The 14,311-nt window shown below is 38.3% G+C and overlaps 1 protein-coding gene across 3 annotated transcripts; it reads left to right on the forward strand.

The window, feature by feature from the left end:
- The first annotated feature begins 1,087 nt into the window (after positions 1–1,087).
- Positions 1,088–13,716, forward strand: LOC117971182 (uncharacterized). Of its 3 annotated transcripts, none has more exons than XM_059009348.1 (12): positions 1,088–1,486; positions 4,301–4,585; positions 5,524–5,805; positions 7,806–8,111; positions 8,312–8,567; positions 9,023–9,078; positions 10,356–10,409; positions 10,936–11,013; positions 11,946–12,047; positions 12,573–12,611; positions 12,819–12,850; positions 13,315–13,716. In XM_059009348.1, exons 1-12 carry the CDS (start codon positions 1,408–1,410, stop codon positions 13,450–13,452), a joined length of 1,707 nt encoding a protein of 568 aa, XP_058865331.1. In that variant the 5' UTR covers positions 1,088–1,407; the 3' UTR covers positions 13,453–13,716. The 3 variants fall into 3 exon arrangements, with proteins under 3 accessions (XP_058865331.1, XP_058865332.1, XP_058865333.1); XM_059009349.1 differs by having other exon boundaries at positions 10,936–10,986; XM_059009350.1 differs by lacking the exon at positions 10,936–11,013 and having other exon boundaries at positions 1,089–1,486.
- Positions 13,717–14,311: the final 595 nt, after the last annotated feature.

Raw genomic sequence — 14,311 nt, forward strand, 5'->3', positions numbered from 1 at the left:
TGAGGTGTCTTTTCAGAACCAGAAGAACAGAAGAAAGCCTAATCCGAAGTTGCAGATCACTAGATGGTGCCGGCTCCTTCTTCTATAAAGACTTGTTCTGATGTAGCTTATGTTACATGTATCTGTGAGAAAAGGGTTAGAATTAGACTTAGAGTTAGGGATAGGGTTAGGGTTAGCTTAACTCAAGAGGGCTCATATTTAAATGTATTGTATTCACATGTCCTTCACACATTATTGCGTGCAGGACATGAAACCCAGATTATTGCTTGTTGTAGTTGAATTCTTACAACATAGGTTTGTGAAATATGGAAATGACTAATACATGCACTGTCAGTGTATTACATGTGTGGAGAAACAGTTCAAAATGTTACAGTATCAACATGCATTACTAATGTATTTGTATTTGCTTGCGATTGTAAGTCTCCCTGGATAAGGGCGTCTGCTAAGAAATAAATAATAATAATAATAATGTATTCCTAAAACAAAGTGTTAACTGAAATGGTCCCCCACTACACCCCAACCCACAAAAAGAATGTGGTATCAATCAAAGATTCTTTATGAACCAACATTTAAGTCGGACATATGTTATATGGATGGACAAGATGCCACCATATATCCTGAGATTACTACAGTACTCTTCTTCACCAGGTATCATGCCAATCTGATAAGCAGTTATAGATCTATGTAAAACTCAATTCCATAATAAATACAGTGTTATTTCCTACTTCTAGGACAACATTCATTCAAACTTTCTTGAGTTTCTGACATGAATTAGTCATTTTAGCAGTTTTTTTTATATATATATATATAAAAAAATCAACCACTGCCACAGAGTCACTTACAGGACCACGGTTTTAGGTCTCATCTGAAGAACAAGGCACAAGGAGATTAAGTGACTTGCTGAAGGTCACACATGGTGAGTTAGTGGCTGAGCCTGGAATTTGAACCAGGAACCTCCTGGTATCAAGCCCTTTTCTTTAACCACTGGACCACCAATCCCACTCAATTACTTTTTAAAGAAACAGTACCCATTATTTGCAGATAAGTCCAGCTCCTACACGCTAGACAAACCAACAAGTTGATTTTTTGTAATGCAGTGGTGTGTTCAGGGTGTGTCTTCCTGTGCCTGTATGCTTCAGTGAATAGACACATAAAATGGTACAAAAGCAGCGCTGTACTACTCTAAGTGTGACGTACAGTCGGTATTTTTTTGTGTACATTTCCATTAATACTTTCACTCTTTCGTTAGAGATATGAAGGTGGTTTGGAAACACATTCTATTCGCTATGACGTTGTGACACACTTCTGCTGATCTGATCTACAGGAAGCAAGAAGGGCATGTAGTGTGTATAGTTTTCTACAGGAAGAACAGTGAAGCTTTCTTTCAGTTCCTGTACACTTCTCAAAATGAAGAGACAGGCTTGTCACTCTGATGCACTGTTTTTTGGATCATTATTGCTGTGGGCTGTTGGCTGTGTGAAGAGCGGTAAGTCACATTATTGATTGATTGATTGATTGATTGATTGATTGATGCATTGAAACAGGCTCTGTTATGTGGATACTGTATGTTTATTTCAAGAGAAGAACAATAATTGAGTTACGGTTTCAGAGTGCATAGTAAGTACTGTAATTATTATTAGTTATTTCATAAATAGAATGTAATTATTCCATGAACCACAATGGAGTTGTTCAGCAATTTCACAGCTACGCGTTTGACCCAAAATGACCGACTTCGGTTACCACCTACCGTCGTGTCAGCCCTTCTAAGGGAAAGCATACAGCCCCCCCTTACACACGCCCTTTTTGGTCAGGGGGGAGATTTACAGTGCAGATTCCTTCTCTCTCCATCACAGGGCTTCCTTGTGTTGTGACTGAAATATCGACAATGGTAATGGTTGTAAGACAGTCCCTGTGTGGCTACCAACAATGGTATTATTCCCCACAGTTCTTTTAGTACGCACAGGTGCTGAGAAATGACATTCCAAACCAAAGGTGAAATCCCCTTTTCAAAGTGAAAGTAGTATATCTCTGAAAAGAGATATACTACTGAGCAAGCGTTCTGTCTGCCTGAGATTCTGAGCAAGCGTTCTGTCTGTCTGACCTCCTCACTCATTCAACATAGAATGATGCTTAGTCCACTGTTTCAGAGACTGGGTGCGTTCACGACACTTTTTTGTCTGCTAGATTGCAGATGGGAGTCTGCGCGTAACGTCACGGTCTGTGCAGACGGAGCATGGACAGCTTTGGTAGATGAACAACAGTTCTGAGCAGAACCAAAATGGAGGTGGTGTTGAGAGAAATTCTAATCGCAGAAGAAGTGGATGCAATTGAAGTTCCCTTTGTGCTCCACCAGCTTCATAATTTGCAGCATGATCAGAAAATGTATAGTAGAAACAGTCCCTGCTATAAAGAGATAATATAAATGTATGTTTTGTGATGTGAGACAAATTAATGAGTATTATAACGGGCAGGATTCCCCCTGCCCTCTCACAAAGGGATGGTTAGACAGTACTGTATTTTGATCTGGGACAAAAATAGATCAAATACTTGCACATATGGTCACATATCCCACTTCAACTACCTGTTATTAAAACTGATTTATTCTCCTTAATTCCCTGTCCCTGATAGGCTTTCATCAATAACCAATTACACCTGCTGAAAATAACGGAGCGGTTTTAGGTTCATTTCAACCGTTTAGCATTATTTTATTTTTTTACATGTTTAAACATTTAGAATAAATATCTAAATATTTGAAAAGTATAATAACTGTGTGGAAAAATCATTTTAATTTGTATTACAAATCATTCATAAGATAATTAATGACATGACTCGAAGGCGATTCACACCCCCTGACTAGGTGGCAGTAGCACATGGAGTGAGGATTGTATCTGGTTGCCTACACACTTCTTTGTCAGCCAACGCTCGTCTATTGTTTTGAGCCGCGGCTGCTGACTGTGCAGACTTTTAAGCCCGTGGATGCGTGAATGAATTTGGACAGGTTTTCCGCAGAATCTGTGCAGAACCTGTGCAGACTTAGCAAAGTCTGCGTATCGTGAACGCAGCCACTATGTCACACCGGTCCCTCCTCCTTCCCCCTGGATTGGCTCTTTTTTTCTCTAGACTTGAGATTGACAGTCATCATTGCCCTATTGGAGCCAGGAGCTGATTTATTGCATTTTTTTTTCCCTCAGCAAATAACGAGTAACAGCAAAATTACTTATGTATTACTTGTACTCTGAAAAAAATGTCCATATGCGTTAGGAATACTCGCCTGTACTCGTGCTTGAGCATACTCCTAAACTGTTTTCGTTCCTTCAACCTGTCTTCATAATGAATTCCTTTTAACCTTTGGTTGTCCTCTTGTGAAGGGCACTGGAGAAGTTAAACTCTGTGGTAAAAGAATAAGGAACTAAGAAGATAGAAACTTTTCAGTTTATTTCTTAACCAGTATATGTAAGATTGCGTAATGCTAATTCTTCCATAACTGTAAACACTCTGTTATAATACAGTACAAGTTTATTATTTAAAAATGTTAATGTGTGTGGCTTTAAACAAATGTGAGGGATAATGAGCCCTATTCAGTAAGGTTATAAACTGATGCGATGTTCCCATATTGTAAATAAAGGCAAAGTTGGAAACCCAGCCCAATGACACGGGCTCCAGGCAGGGGGATGTTGGGTTGGCAGGGAGGGGGCTGCATTTCTCCCTGTCAAAACACATGGGAATGATTAATGATTAATTAGGCTCCAGCCACAGGTGTATAAAAAGGGTGATCACAGGTTATAATTTAGAATTAACGTTGGTGATAGAGGTGGAGGTCTGTAGTGTGTTGCCGTCCTTTGTTTGCGTCTGTGAGTTTTTGTAGAACCTCTTTGTTTTTGCTGTTTTGTTTTGTTAAATGTGTTTAGCTTTTTGTTTTCTGTCCTGTCTTTCTATTTGTAAATAAAGTGTGTGTTTGCATTTTAAACAGCAAGCTTTCTAAGTCTGAGTCTCTCTCCCTGCCAATAACATCCGGGCCGTGATGCTACCCTGTAACAGATCCTGACCTGAATGATCATATCCATGCAGAGCTATCATAATTTAACATGTAAATGACCTCTCAAATGACTCAAATGACCTCAGGACTTTTGAAACCCGCTTTCAACAGCAACATGCATTTGAAGCAGCAGAAAAAGATCCAGACCAAAATATAACCCAAAAAATTCATATTCATCCTAACTGTAATATATGAATGAAAACTTTGCAATCTGAAACTGACGTGTGTGTGGTGCCACTGTTTTTCTTTTTATTATTTTCACAGGTCCACTTGAATACTCTGTCTCTGTCGGGGGATCAATAATCCTGAATTGTGTGGACTCCGCTGGTTTACGTAGAGGGGATGTCCAGTGGTCACATGTCATAAACGGTCTCAGTCAAACTTTGATTACCAAATATAGCAATGGTAGTATAAAAGGAATTAATGATGCTGAGAACCGGTTTGATCTTCTTACAAACTCCCTTCTCATAATGAGAATAAAGACAGACGATGCTGGAAGCTATGAATGTAACCACCAGCGTGTTGCAAATCTGAAGGTGCTGGTGGCTGGTGAGTGATATGAATTAGTCATTTAGCAGACACTTTTATCCAAAGTAACCTACAAAGACTAGGGGGTGAACTATGCATCAACAACGGCTGCAGAGTCACTTATAATAGGACCTCGGTTTTACGTCTCCTCCGAAGGATGGAGCACAAGGAGGTGAAGTGATTTACTCAGGGTCACACACAATGAGTGAGTGAGTGGTTGAGCAGGGATTTGAATCAGGGACCTCCTGGTATCCTTTTCTTTAACCACTGGACCACCAAGCTTCCTAATATGTACCATTCCAACTAGAACTATCTGGAAAGAATGCAGTAGCTCCAGGGGTTAATTTGTAAACCAAAATGCACTGTATTGTATAATTAAGGAAGAAGGAGAGCATTTTTGTTTTAGACCTAATGTATTGACCTTGATTTACAGTAGCTTCCACATGTGCTTCAGTTCTCATCTGCTTGTGGGTTTCATGCCTTATTGTTGGTGTTGATAACTGCAAGCCCACCTTTGCCTAACTGTGTCTGACGACGAAAGGGAGCGACAACTCTAGCTTGGCGTTGCGCTGTTTGAAAATAGCAATGTTCTTATTTGTAGATGTTGCATGGTTGCAGTAGACTTCTGTCATTCAATTCATGGAACAGGAACGCATTTGTTTATTGCACATGTTATGCATATAAAGTTCTTTTTTTTGCAACAAAATAAGTGCTGATTCAGGGTCACAAGATATTTAAGGAAGGAAGCAAGGATCTGAATTGGTAAAATGATAAGCAAACAAATGTCTGGTTTCCTTGTCTGACCCAATACTTTTTGGACACAAAAAGTCGTATCATTTCACAGCAGTGTTTTCTCTCTACACTAAACTGAAAGGCAAGGTGGGGTCATAAGGAAGGAAGTGAAAATGTAGTACGGTGTTGTGATTGGATCCTCACAATCTTCATTTCTACACCCACAGACACAACTAAGTACACAGTGTCAGAAGGGGGTTCAGTGATCCTGCGCTGTGGAGTTTCACACACTGACAAGAGCAAGTTTGTCACGTGGGAGCACACAGGGATTGAAGATACTGCTACAAAGACTATTGTGACAAGATATGAGAATGGTGCAACTGATATAGCAGATGAGCAATTTCAACTGCATAAAGACTCCACTCTTCAGATCAAAAAAGTGAAGAGAGCAGATGCTGGGAGTTACAAATGCAATGAAGAGGTTGTTGCAGAATTACAGGTCCTGCCTGGTAAGTTTACCTGCTGTATGCATGCCTTTGCCCAGGCCTCAAACCCAATAATGACATACCAAAGCATGAACTGATGAGATATTTGAAATATGCTATTATGAGTTGAAAAAATGTTCAAATCCTAAAACTTTCAACATTGTTTTATTTATTTTTTTCATTTATACACATAAAAAAGGTTTACATAGCTTATGATTAAGGCTGTATTTTTTTTTTCAAGGTTATCATGGATGTAACAATTTTTGGTGAAATGTACTCATTGTCGTGTAATATGTAGCTTCATGTGAAAATCCAGTTTCTGTAAGAAAAGTGTAAATATACATATATTTTATCACTTAAAAATAAAAATTATATTATTTATTTCTTAGGAGATGCCCCTATCCAGGCTGACTTATAATTGTTGCAAGATATCATGTTATTTTTACATATAATTACATTATTTTTGTACATACAATAAATCATTTATACAGGTTTTTACTAGAGCAATCTAGGTAAAGTATCTTGCTCAAGGGTACAGCAGCAGTATCCCCCACCTGGGATTGAACCCCCAACCCTCCGGTCAAGAGTCCAGAGCTCTACCCACTACTCCACACTGCTGCCCTTAATATTACAAACGTTTGCCTTATTGATTCACTACCTGTTACACTGCATTTAGGAACCTGGCAGCCAGTTTAGTTTGCATCCAGTAAATGATTGAACACACTGCATAAAGCTGCACAATTTCTTTAAAATATCTTCAACAAAACACACCAGCTGCATCAAAGAGCAGAAATATTTCTGCTAAAGATCATTCTGTCCAGTACAAAAGGGGACCATTCTCATATCTGTGTTTATTTTTACTTTTTTCAGATAAGCATATAAATATTTAGGAATGTGTTGCAAATCTAGAGAAAGTATCAATTTTGAATGTGACCACGCTTTTCTTCTTTAATAAATATTCTGTTTCATAGTAAAATACAGGACCTATTTTTAGACTGAAATGCTGTGAAATAAGCCATTTATTACCATGTAGAACATACAGCCCTAATTATGAGTTAAAACTGTGGCTCATCATTGATTTCTCTGCCAAACATCTTATTAGCATCAGCAATATGTTCACTCGCCTCCAATTCTTTCATTTAACATCTTTTAGTGCTTTGGTACTTGCATTTTATACTTCAATTTGGTATACAAATATATTGAACAGATAAAACTATAGATAAAAAAGAATGCTGCTGCTTCCTGCACTCACTCTAATAATCTAGCAGCAATCAGATCATATCAAAGCTAACAGGATGCAGCAGTCATTATGTCTCTAATTACTGTGCATTTACATAGAAATTACTTAGTAAACACTTGGGTACTTACACACAATTACAATGTTATTATGCATGGTTACAATGTACTTCATGTGTAAGTCTTTTTCCATGATATAACCCTAACCTTAACCCTAACTCTATCCCTAACTCTAAACCGAATACCAACCCTTTCCCTAACCTTACCAACCCTAAGCCTAACCCTTTTTGATACAATTGTGTACCTGCCTATATCGTGCAAAAAGATTTACACGTTAAGTACATTGCAACTCTGCGTAATAACATTGTAATTTTGCAGAGTTGTAAACTATGTTAATGCACAGTAATTAGAGACACTTCATGTAAAGAGTGTCCACAAATTCTCTGCACTATAAAAGCAGACAAGTAATTAAGATTCATAATAATAATGTTAAAGTAATGTCTAGCTCTCCTTTAATCATTAACATCAGTACATTTTTAAAAGCACCCATGTGGATACAGCAGAGTTCTCAAAGATGTCATATTTTTAGTACAGATGGTCCCCAGAGTGTAAGTATTAACCTGTCCCTCTGCCACGCTCTGCCCCCTGTAAATACCACATCTCTTCTGAGGGGCATTTCTTACTGATCTATTTCTTACATCCACAAGGGACAGTATTTTGCAGGTGGACAGGCTATTGGTTAAAAGCTGGTATACCAGCTTATTAGTGTTGAATTCTTGTCCCCACAGGTCCAAGCTCAGGCTCCCGCAGGCCCCAATTCTATGTCTCAGAGAATGAGACTGTCAGCCTGCGTTGCTTGGGAGCTGAGACACAAGCACAGACAGTGGCCTGGACCAAGCTGGACGTTGCAGAAAGAGCAACTATCCTTTCATCCAGAGAGCCGAACGGGAAGTTCAAATATGGACACAAAGGGCAAGATATGCGAATGCAAGTTCTTGAGGACAACTCCCTGACTATAGTGGGGGTACAAACACAAGATACCGGCACTTATCAGTGTAATAGAAATGATGTTGCAGATCTAATGGTGTTGTCTGGTGAGTAGTGCTGTCTCTCTTTAATTTGCTATTCTGCGCAGTAATTATGGTGTATGCAGAGTACACAGAGGGTACATTTCTGTAGGAAGAAGGCAAGCAAGAGGGAAGAACCCTTCTTAATGCAAACAAAAGTTTATATATATATACATAAAGCTATATGCGGTATATTGTGCTTCAGTGCTGCTGCTCTCTTTTTTCAGTGGTCTTGAACAAATCTAGTTCTGTCGTGGAGGGAGATCAAGTTGTTGTCACATGTAAAATCCACGACCGATTGAATAACCATTCCCATACCTTGAAGATGTCAGCTGATCAAGAGACACCCCAGACTTCTCAAGGGACAGCAATAACAGAGACGCTGTCTGCTATGAGCGAGACTGATATGAAGAAAACATTCCAGTGCAGAGTGGAGGTGGGGGGGACTGTGAGAGCAAAGACATCATTGACTCTTCAGATACAAGGAAAGTTTGGTATTTTAATCAGGAGTTTTAAAAAAAAGGTACCGGATTTTATAATTAAGGAAGAGGGATAGTATTTCTGTTTCTAGACCTACTATACTGACCTTGATTTGCAGTAGCTTCCGCATCAGCTACAGGTTTTCACTTGCTTGTTGGTTTTGTGCCTCATTGTTGGTGTCGGTAGCTGCATGCTGGCCTTTGCTTGGCTGTGTTTTAATATAATAATCCAGTCTGAACAATACCAGCAGCGGGCCGACTGATCACACAATCCATGATAACTGTGAAAAACATACAGCCTTACCTATAATCTTTGGTTACACTTCAATAATGCATCTCTAAATGCTTTTTAAGGACTGTAATAAACAGTGTGATACAGTAAAGCAGATCTATACCTTGTCATTGTTGTAAGGTTTCCTGACACTTTCCTAAATAAATAAATATTTAAATTCATATTCCAGGTACCAGCAGAAAGGAGGATGGAAATGAAAGATTCACAACACCAGGGAACACGGGTAAGACAACAAACTACCAAAACTCTTTCTTGGTTTAAAGTGAATTATTCAATTAGTCTTGTGTGATTGCCCTTGTTGATTTGGTCACACTGGGCCTCATTAACGAAAGGGCACTAAACATTACGGTGCACCATAATTGCAATTAGTGTGCGTGCTCACGATTTCTGTATTTACTATTGCAATTACTGCACGAGATAGCAGGCATATTATGGTGCACACTGATTTTATTGAGCCACACTCTGTTAATCAGAATGAATATGTGATTTGTATGGTAATGCATGATAATGTATTTAAATTAGGCACCCAACTCTGAATAATGAGATGAGCTTTATTCACACCATATTTAATAAAGGACGATTATCGTAGTGTGCACCTTAAAGTGAGCGATAATTGGTTTGCTTGGAAACCAGGTTTTAAACACTAATCGGCGCTCTATTTAAACCTATTTTTCTGGGCTGAAATCTATCTGGCATCACGGAGGTTTTACTTGCATTAAAGTTTTCATATAGAGCAGTGAAAATGACAGGTTATATTGAGCATGAATAAACGTGAATGAATGTTATAATTTCTTAGATTTTATTTTATAGTTAATTACATTGGTACAAATAATAGAGTGGTTAAACAAAACACTGGACCAAACAAGGTATTATAATTTAAAACAACCCCCTCCACTGGATTTTCTAACTCCTCTGTGTACAGTTTTAGTTTGCATTCTCTGCCTGTCCCCTGCGGAGGGCTGCGTCTGTTGATCACTCATTTTCGGTCAATGTAAGCCACTTCCACCTTTCACAATAAGCCATTGACCAAAAGATACGCCTGGACTGATGGGGCTTTTTATATCACGGTGGTCATGGGTAAGTCTTGGACATCATCGTGCACGTTAAATTATCGCTCATAATACATGTAGTGTGCACACTATGGTTTGTAAATTAGCCAAATAGTGTGCACATAAATCTTGGACATTATCGTGCACGTTAAATTATTGCTCACAACTACATGTAGTGCCCTTTTGTAAATGAGGACCACTGTACTCCAAAAACGATATACTATACTTTCGTTCTGTTTTTTTTCTTTTGGAACTTTGTGGTCCAATGGTTAGAGAAAGGGGCTTGTTCCCAGGAGGTTCCTGGTTCAGTCCCAGTCACTGACTCACTGTGTGACCCTGAGCAAGCCACAACATTGTGCTCTGTCCTTCAGATAAAAGTGTCTGCTAAATAAGAGTTTTGTGTGATTTCCTGACACTTTCCTAAATAAGAAATATTTCAATAAAATCCCAGGTACCAGTAGTAAGGAGGATGAAAATGAAAGAGGAACCACACCAGGGACCATGGGTAAGGCAACAAAATACCACAAATCTTTCTTGGTTTAAACAGCATTATTTAATTCGTTTTGTGTGGTCATTTTGTTGATCAAAATAGTCACTGTGATTGCCCTTATTGATTTGGGCACCCTGTACTTTTAAAAACGATATACTATACTTTCACTCTGTTTTTATCTGTTGGAAAGTTGTGGTCTGTAATAGCTTCCCCCACATCTCTTCCACATTTCCTGCTGTTAATAGTACCACACATTTTTGTTATCTTTTACTTCTCTGTACCGGAACATTATTGCTTTCTCACTAACAGCTGTTTAGTGGCGTGAACACTGGGAGGGAAATTTCACAGATGTGAATTTAAGTGAGATAAACTCCCTCAAGTGAGATAAACTCCCTCATTCCAGGCATTACATGAGATGTAAAACCTATTGTAAGCAATTCTGCAGCAGGTGAAGCATAGTTGACCCCCTGGTCTCTGTAAGGCGCTTTGGATAAAAGAGTCTGCTAAATGACTAATTATTAATAACATGTTAATATTTCAGGTACCGCTACTGGAACAAATGGCGATGTACAGAAGGACAATAATGAAGACAGTAAGAAAGAAGAGAAAGTTCCTTTCAGTAACCCTGTCATTTACTTCAATATAATCAACTGGCCTGCAAGGGTAGCTTAGCCAGAGGTAGATGTTGGGGGTAACTCAGATGAGAAGAAATCAGCAAGAACAGTTATTTTATATTCTTTTCTTGGCACCCGAAAATGCAAAAGAAAACCATTTAAAATAATCCATCTTAAAGCTTCTGTTCTTTAAAACCAAAACAGTCTTTGAGAAGTCATAGGTGGTGTTTATGTGTGTAGTTCTTCATCCCAACGTTGTTGAAGCTGACATCCTGGGATCCTTCAAGAAGCTGCTTGATGAGATTCTGGGATCAATAAGCTACTAACAACCAAACGAGCAAGATGGGCTGAATGGCCTCCTCTCGTTTGTAAACTTTCTTATGTTCTTATGTTCTTATTCCAAACAGTACAATACAATGCAGCATATACAGGGGTGCAAATTGTTTTGAAAATTGGTGCTAAACTGTTTTGAAAGTTTAGCACCAGAGAGTCTACTGGTGCTAAATTTTAAAACCCCGCCCTAATCACCCCCCCCCCCCCCACTAATTCCTACATGACACGAGCCACGAGTGTGGGTAATGCCATGTGAGCAGTCCAGACCCAATGAGAAACTATCATCATCTATGCTTGCTAAATAATTAATAATTAAACATGTTTCCTGGCACCAGAATTTAATGTTGCTGGTGCTTCACGAGATACCCTGGTGTAGAATCTAGTGTCATAGTGTCAAATTTGCACCCCTCCTATATGTGCATGTTGGGGCTTTTAAGTGGGTGCATCAGTAATACACAAGTGCAAAGCATGAACGGAATCGTCTGTGTAGAGCATAAAAACCCTGTCTGACCATTAATACAAATGCAGAGGTTTTTATTTCAGTGGGAAAAAATATGTTCTATGTTATTCCAAACCTAATTATGAATTTTGACTATTTTCTCAGGCCCAACAATCACCATTGTCATCATCCTGATTGTAGTCTTGCTTGCAGTTTTGGCTCTGGTCGCTGCAGTTGTGTGGAAGAAAAAAAGAAACAAACAGAAAGGTATTCTTCTTTGCTGTGTTTTTCATTTTCTAAACTGCAGAAGCAGGCCACGTGTCTCACTGTCTTGCAAAGATGCAGAGTGAATCACGTTGAGAACAGAAAAATACAAATATTAACAGCAATTTAATTAATCTCAAGGGGGTGGTCCCTGTTTGGGCGCCACTTATAAGAAACTGCTGGGCAGATACATCATCATACTTAACACAATGCAGGCAGTGGTGTGGTCCTAAATCTGAAGGCACTGTAATGCTACTAAAATATAGATTTTCTTAAACAAGTATTATTATATGAATTTGCATTTTATTTGTATACTGAATTTCTAGTCACACATGAAATAGGTAATGAATTTATCTCATTTCTATATTTCCAGAAAGTGTTTTTCTCCATCTTGTCAGAATGCTTTACTTTACGTGTCTGTGTGTCCCGAGTTAAAATTTTGTGAAAAGACCCTATGTGACTGAACTCAGAGAGTTGCAAGAGTTCATTACAAGTTATTATAACCTTTTAACTGGTCTTCATTCCTAGGCAACCAGTATAACAATATGCAGACCCAAGCTGCAGACAGTAAGTTCCCTCCCTCTTCTCAAACTGTGCAACACAATCTTCCCTAAATGGTTGTTTAATACAGAGACAGTCTCTTTCTCTCTCTCTCTCTCTCTCTCTCTCTCTCTCTCTCTCTCTCTCTCTCTCTCTCTCTCTCTCTCTCTCTCTCTCTCTCTCTCTCAATATATTCACACACACACTAGTCTAACACCAATGCTTATTTTACAGTGCATGCATCTGGGAGTGGTGGAGAAGCTAAGGTATGTGTTACTTTATTTACTGATTTGTACTTCACTTTCTATGTCTCAGGATATTCCTAGTTAAAAATTCCTAGTTTCTAATTCATCTGACTAGCAAAGGAATCTTTCTAAATCGACCTACCTATCTATGATGGAAGACTTTTATTCTTAACATTGTTCTAGAATCTTCATATTAGTGAAATTCTTATCTCTTATACTTTACATCACCCTGAATAAGGCTTCTTCTAAACTATTGAAGTATTATTATTATTATTATTATTATTATTATTATTATTATTATTATTATTATTATTATTATTAGTAGTAGTAGTAGTAGTAGTAGTAGTAGTAGTAGTAGTTGTAGTAGTAGTAGTATTATTAAATGATGCTCATTTTGTCTGATTAACTCCACTCTGTTGAAGTATCTCCATTAATACTTAGGCCTTTTATAGTATTTATGGCAGCTGTTATTTTCTGAATTCCAGGTGGAGAAAGGGAATGGAGATGGTGAAATCCTCTATTCAACTCCTCAGATCCTTAACAAGAAAGGAGGACCAACCCAGAACCATCAGTCCGAGCCCTGTGTCATCTATTCAGCAGTTGTAACTCAAAAAGGCAAATAGAGAAGCGCCTCAGACACGTTTGTACAGCTAAAAAAAAAGCATTCATATATTCAGTGTACAGCTATGGCCAAAAGCTTTGCATCAGCGGTATATGGGGACAGGAAGAAATGTCCCTGGTCTGTTGTTTTGAGTGAAGTTGCAGTTCTGAGTGATTTTGCCATATCATTTACTGTAAGACTCGAGTAGAAACATTTTAATGCTGTGTCCTGTAGTTGTTAATACAACTACTACTACTACTAATAATAAACTAGTTCAGCCAGTGTGCATGTTCTTTCTGTGTGAGAATTTATTTGATAAGAATTTACCATGGTACATTTGCTCATTATTCTTTTTTTTCATGAAATATGTTACACTCTTTAGATAATCAATTTCCTCCTGTGCTTGTTTCGGTCATTATACTCTTTTGAAGTACCAATATATATCTCTGTGTTCCTCGTACAGACCAAATGTATGATGGATTTCTCGTTCCACTGTCTGTCTGCCATGTGATTTCACAAGGCTATTATTGGCTGCAGGCCAGGCGGCAGGTTGCCTGGTAACCTACACGAGGCGAGATACTTGTGTAAAGGAAGTGTTGTTTTTTGGATGAACAAAACCCTGGTTGCTCCCTGGGTCCCACTATACATCCATCACTTAAAATACAAAGTCAATTAAATAAATAACCAGATGAATTTAAAAACCCGGAGCACATTTTAATAAAAGACCAACACTGAACAGATGAATGGGTTAAACCATTTTATTTGTATTCATTGCAACACTCCAAGCAGTTACAGCAAGCATTTTTGTCATAGAAAACATTTATAAAATACTGCAATGTGTATATATATTTCAGCCTTATACATTTGATAATCGTAGCTAT

This window comes from Acipenser ruthenus, chromosome 38, assembly GCF_902713425.1.
Source record: "Acipenser ruthenus chromosome 38, fAciRut3.2 maternal haplotype, whole genome shotgun sequence".
NCBI classification, from domain to species: domain Eukaryota; kingdom Metazoa; phylum Chordata; class Actinopteri; order Acipenseriformes; family Acipenseridae; genus Acipenser; species Acipenser ruthenus.

Coding starts and splice junctions, on each gene's coding strand:
- LOC117971182 (XM_059009348.1), top strand. CDS start 1,408: ATGAAGAGACAGGCTTGTCACTCTGATGCACTGTTTTTTGGATCATTA. Junction 4,586..5,523: donor TCTGAAGGTGCTGGTGGCTG/GTGAGTGATATG, acceptor CTACACCCACAG/ACACAACTAAGTACACAGTG. Junction 8,568..9,022: donor TCATTGACTCTTCAGATACA/AGGAAAGTTTGG, acceptor AATTCATATTCC/AGGTACCAGCAGAAAGGAGG.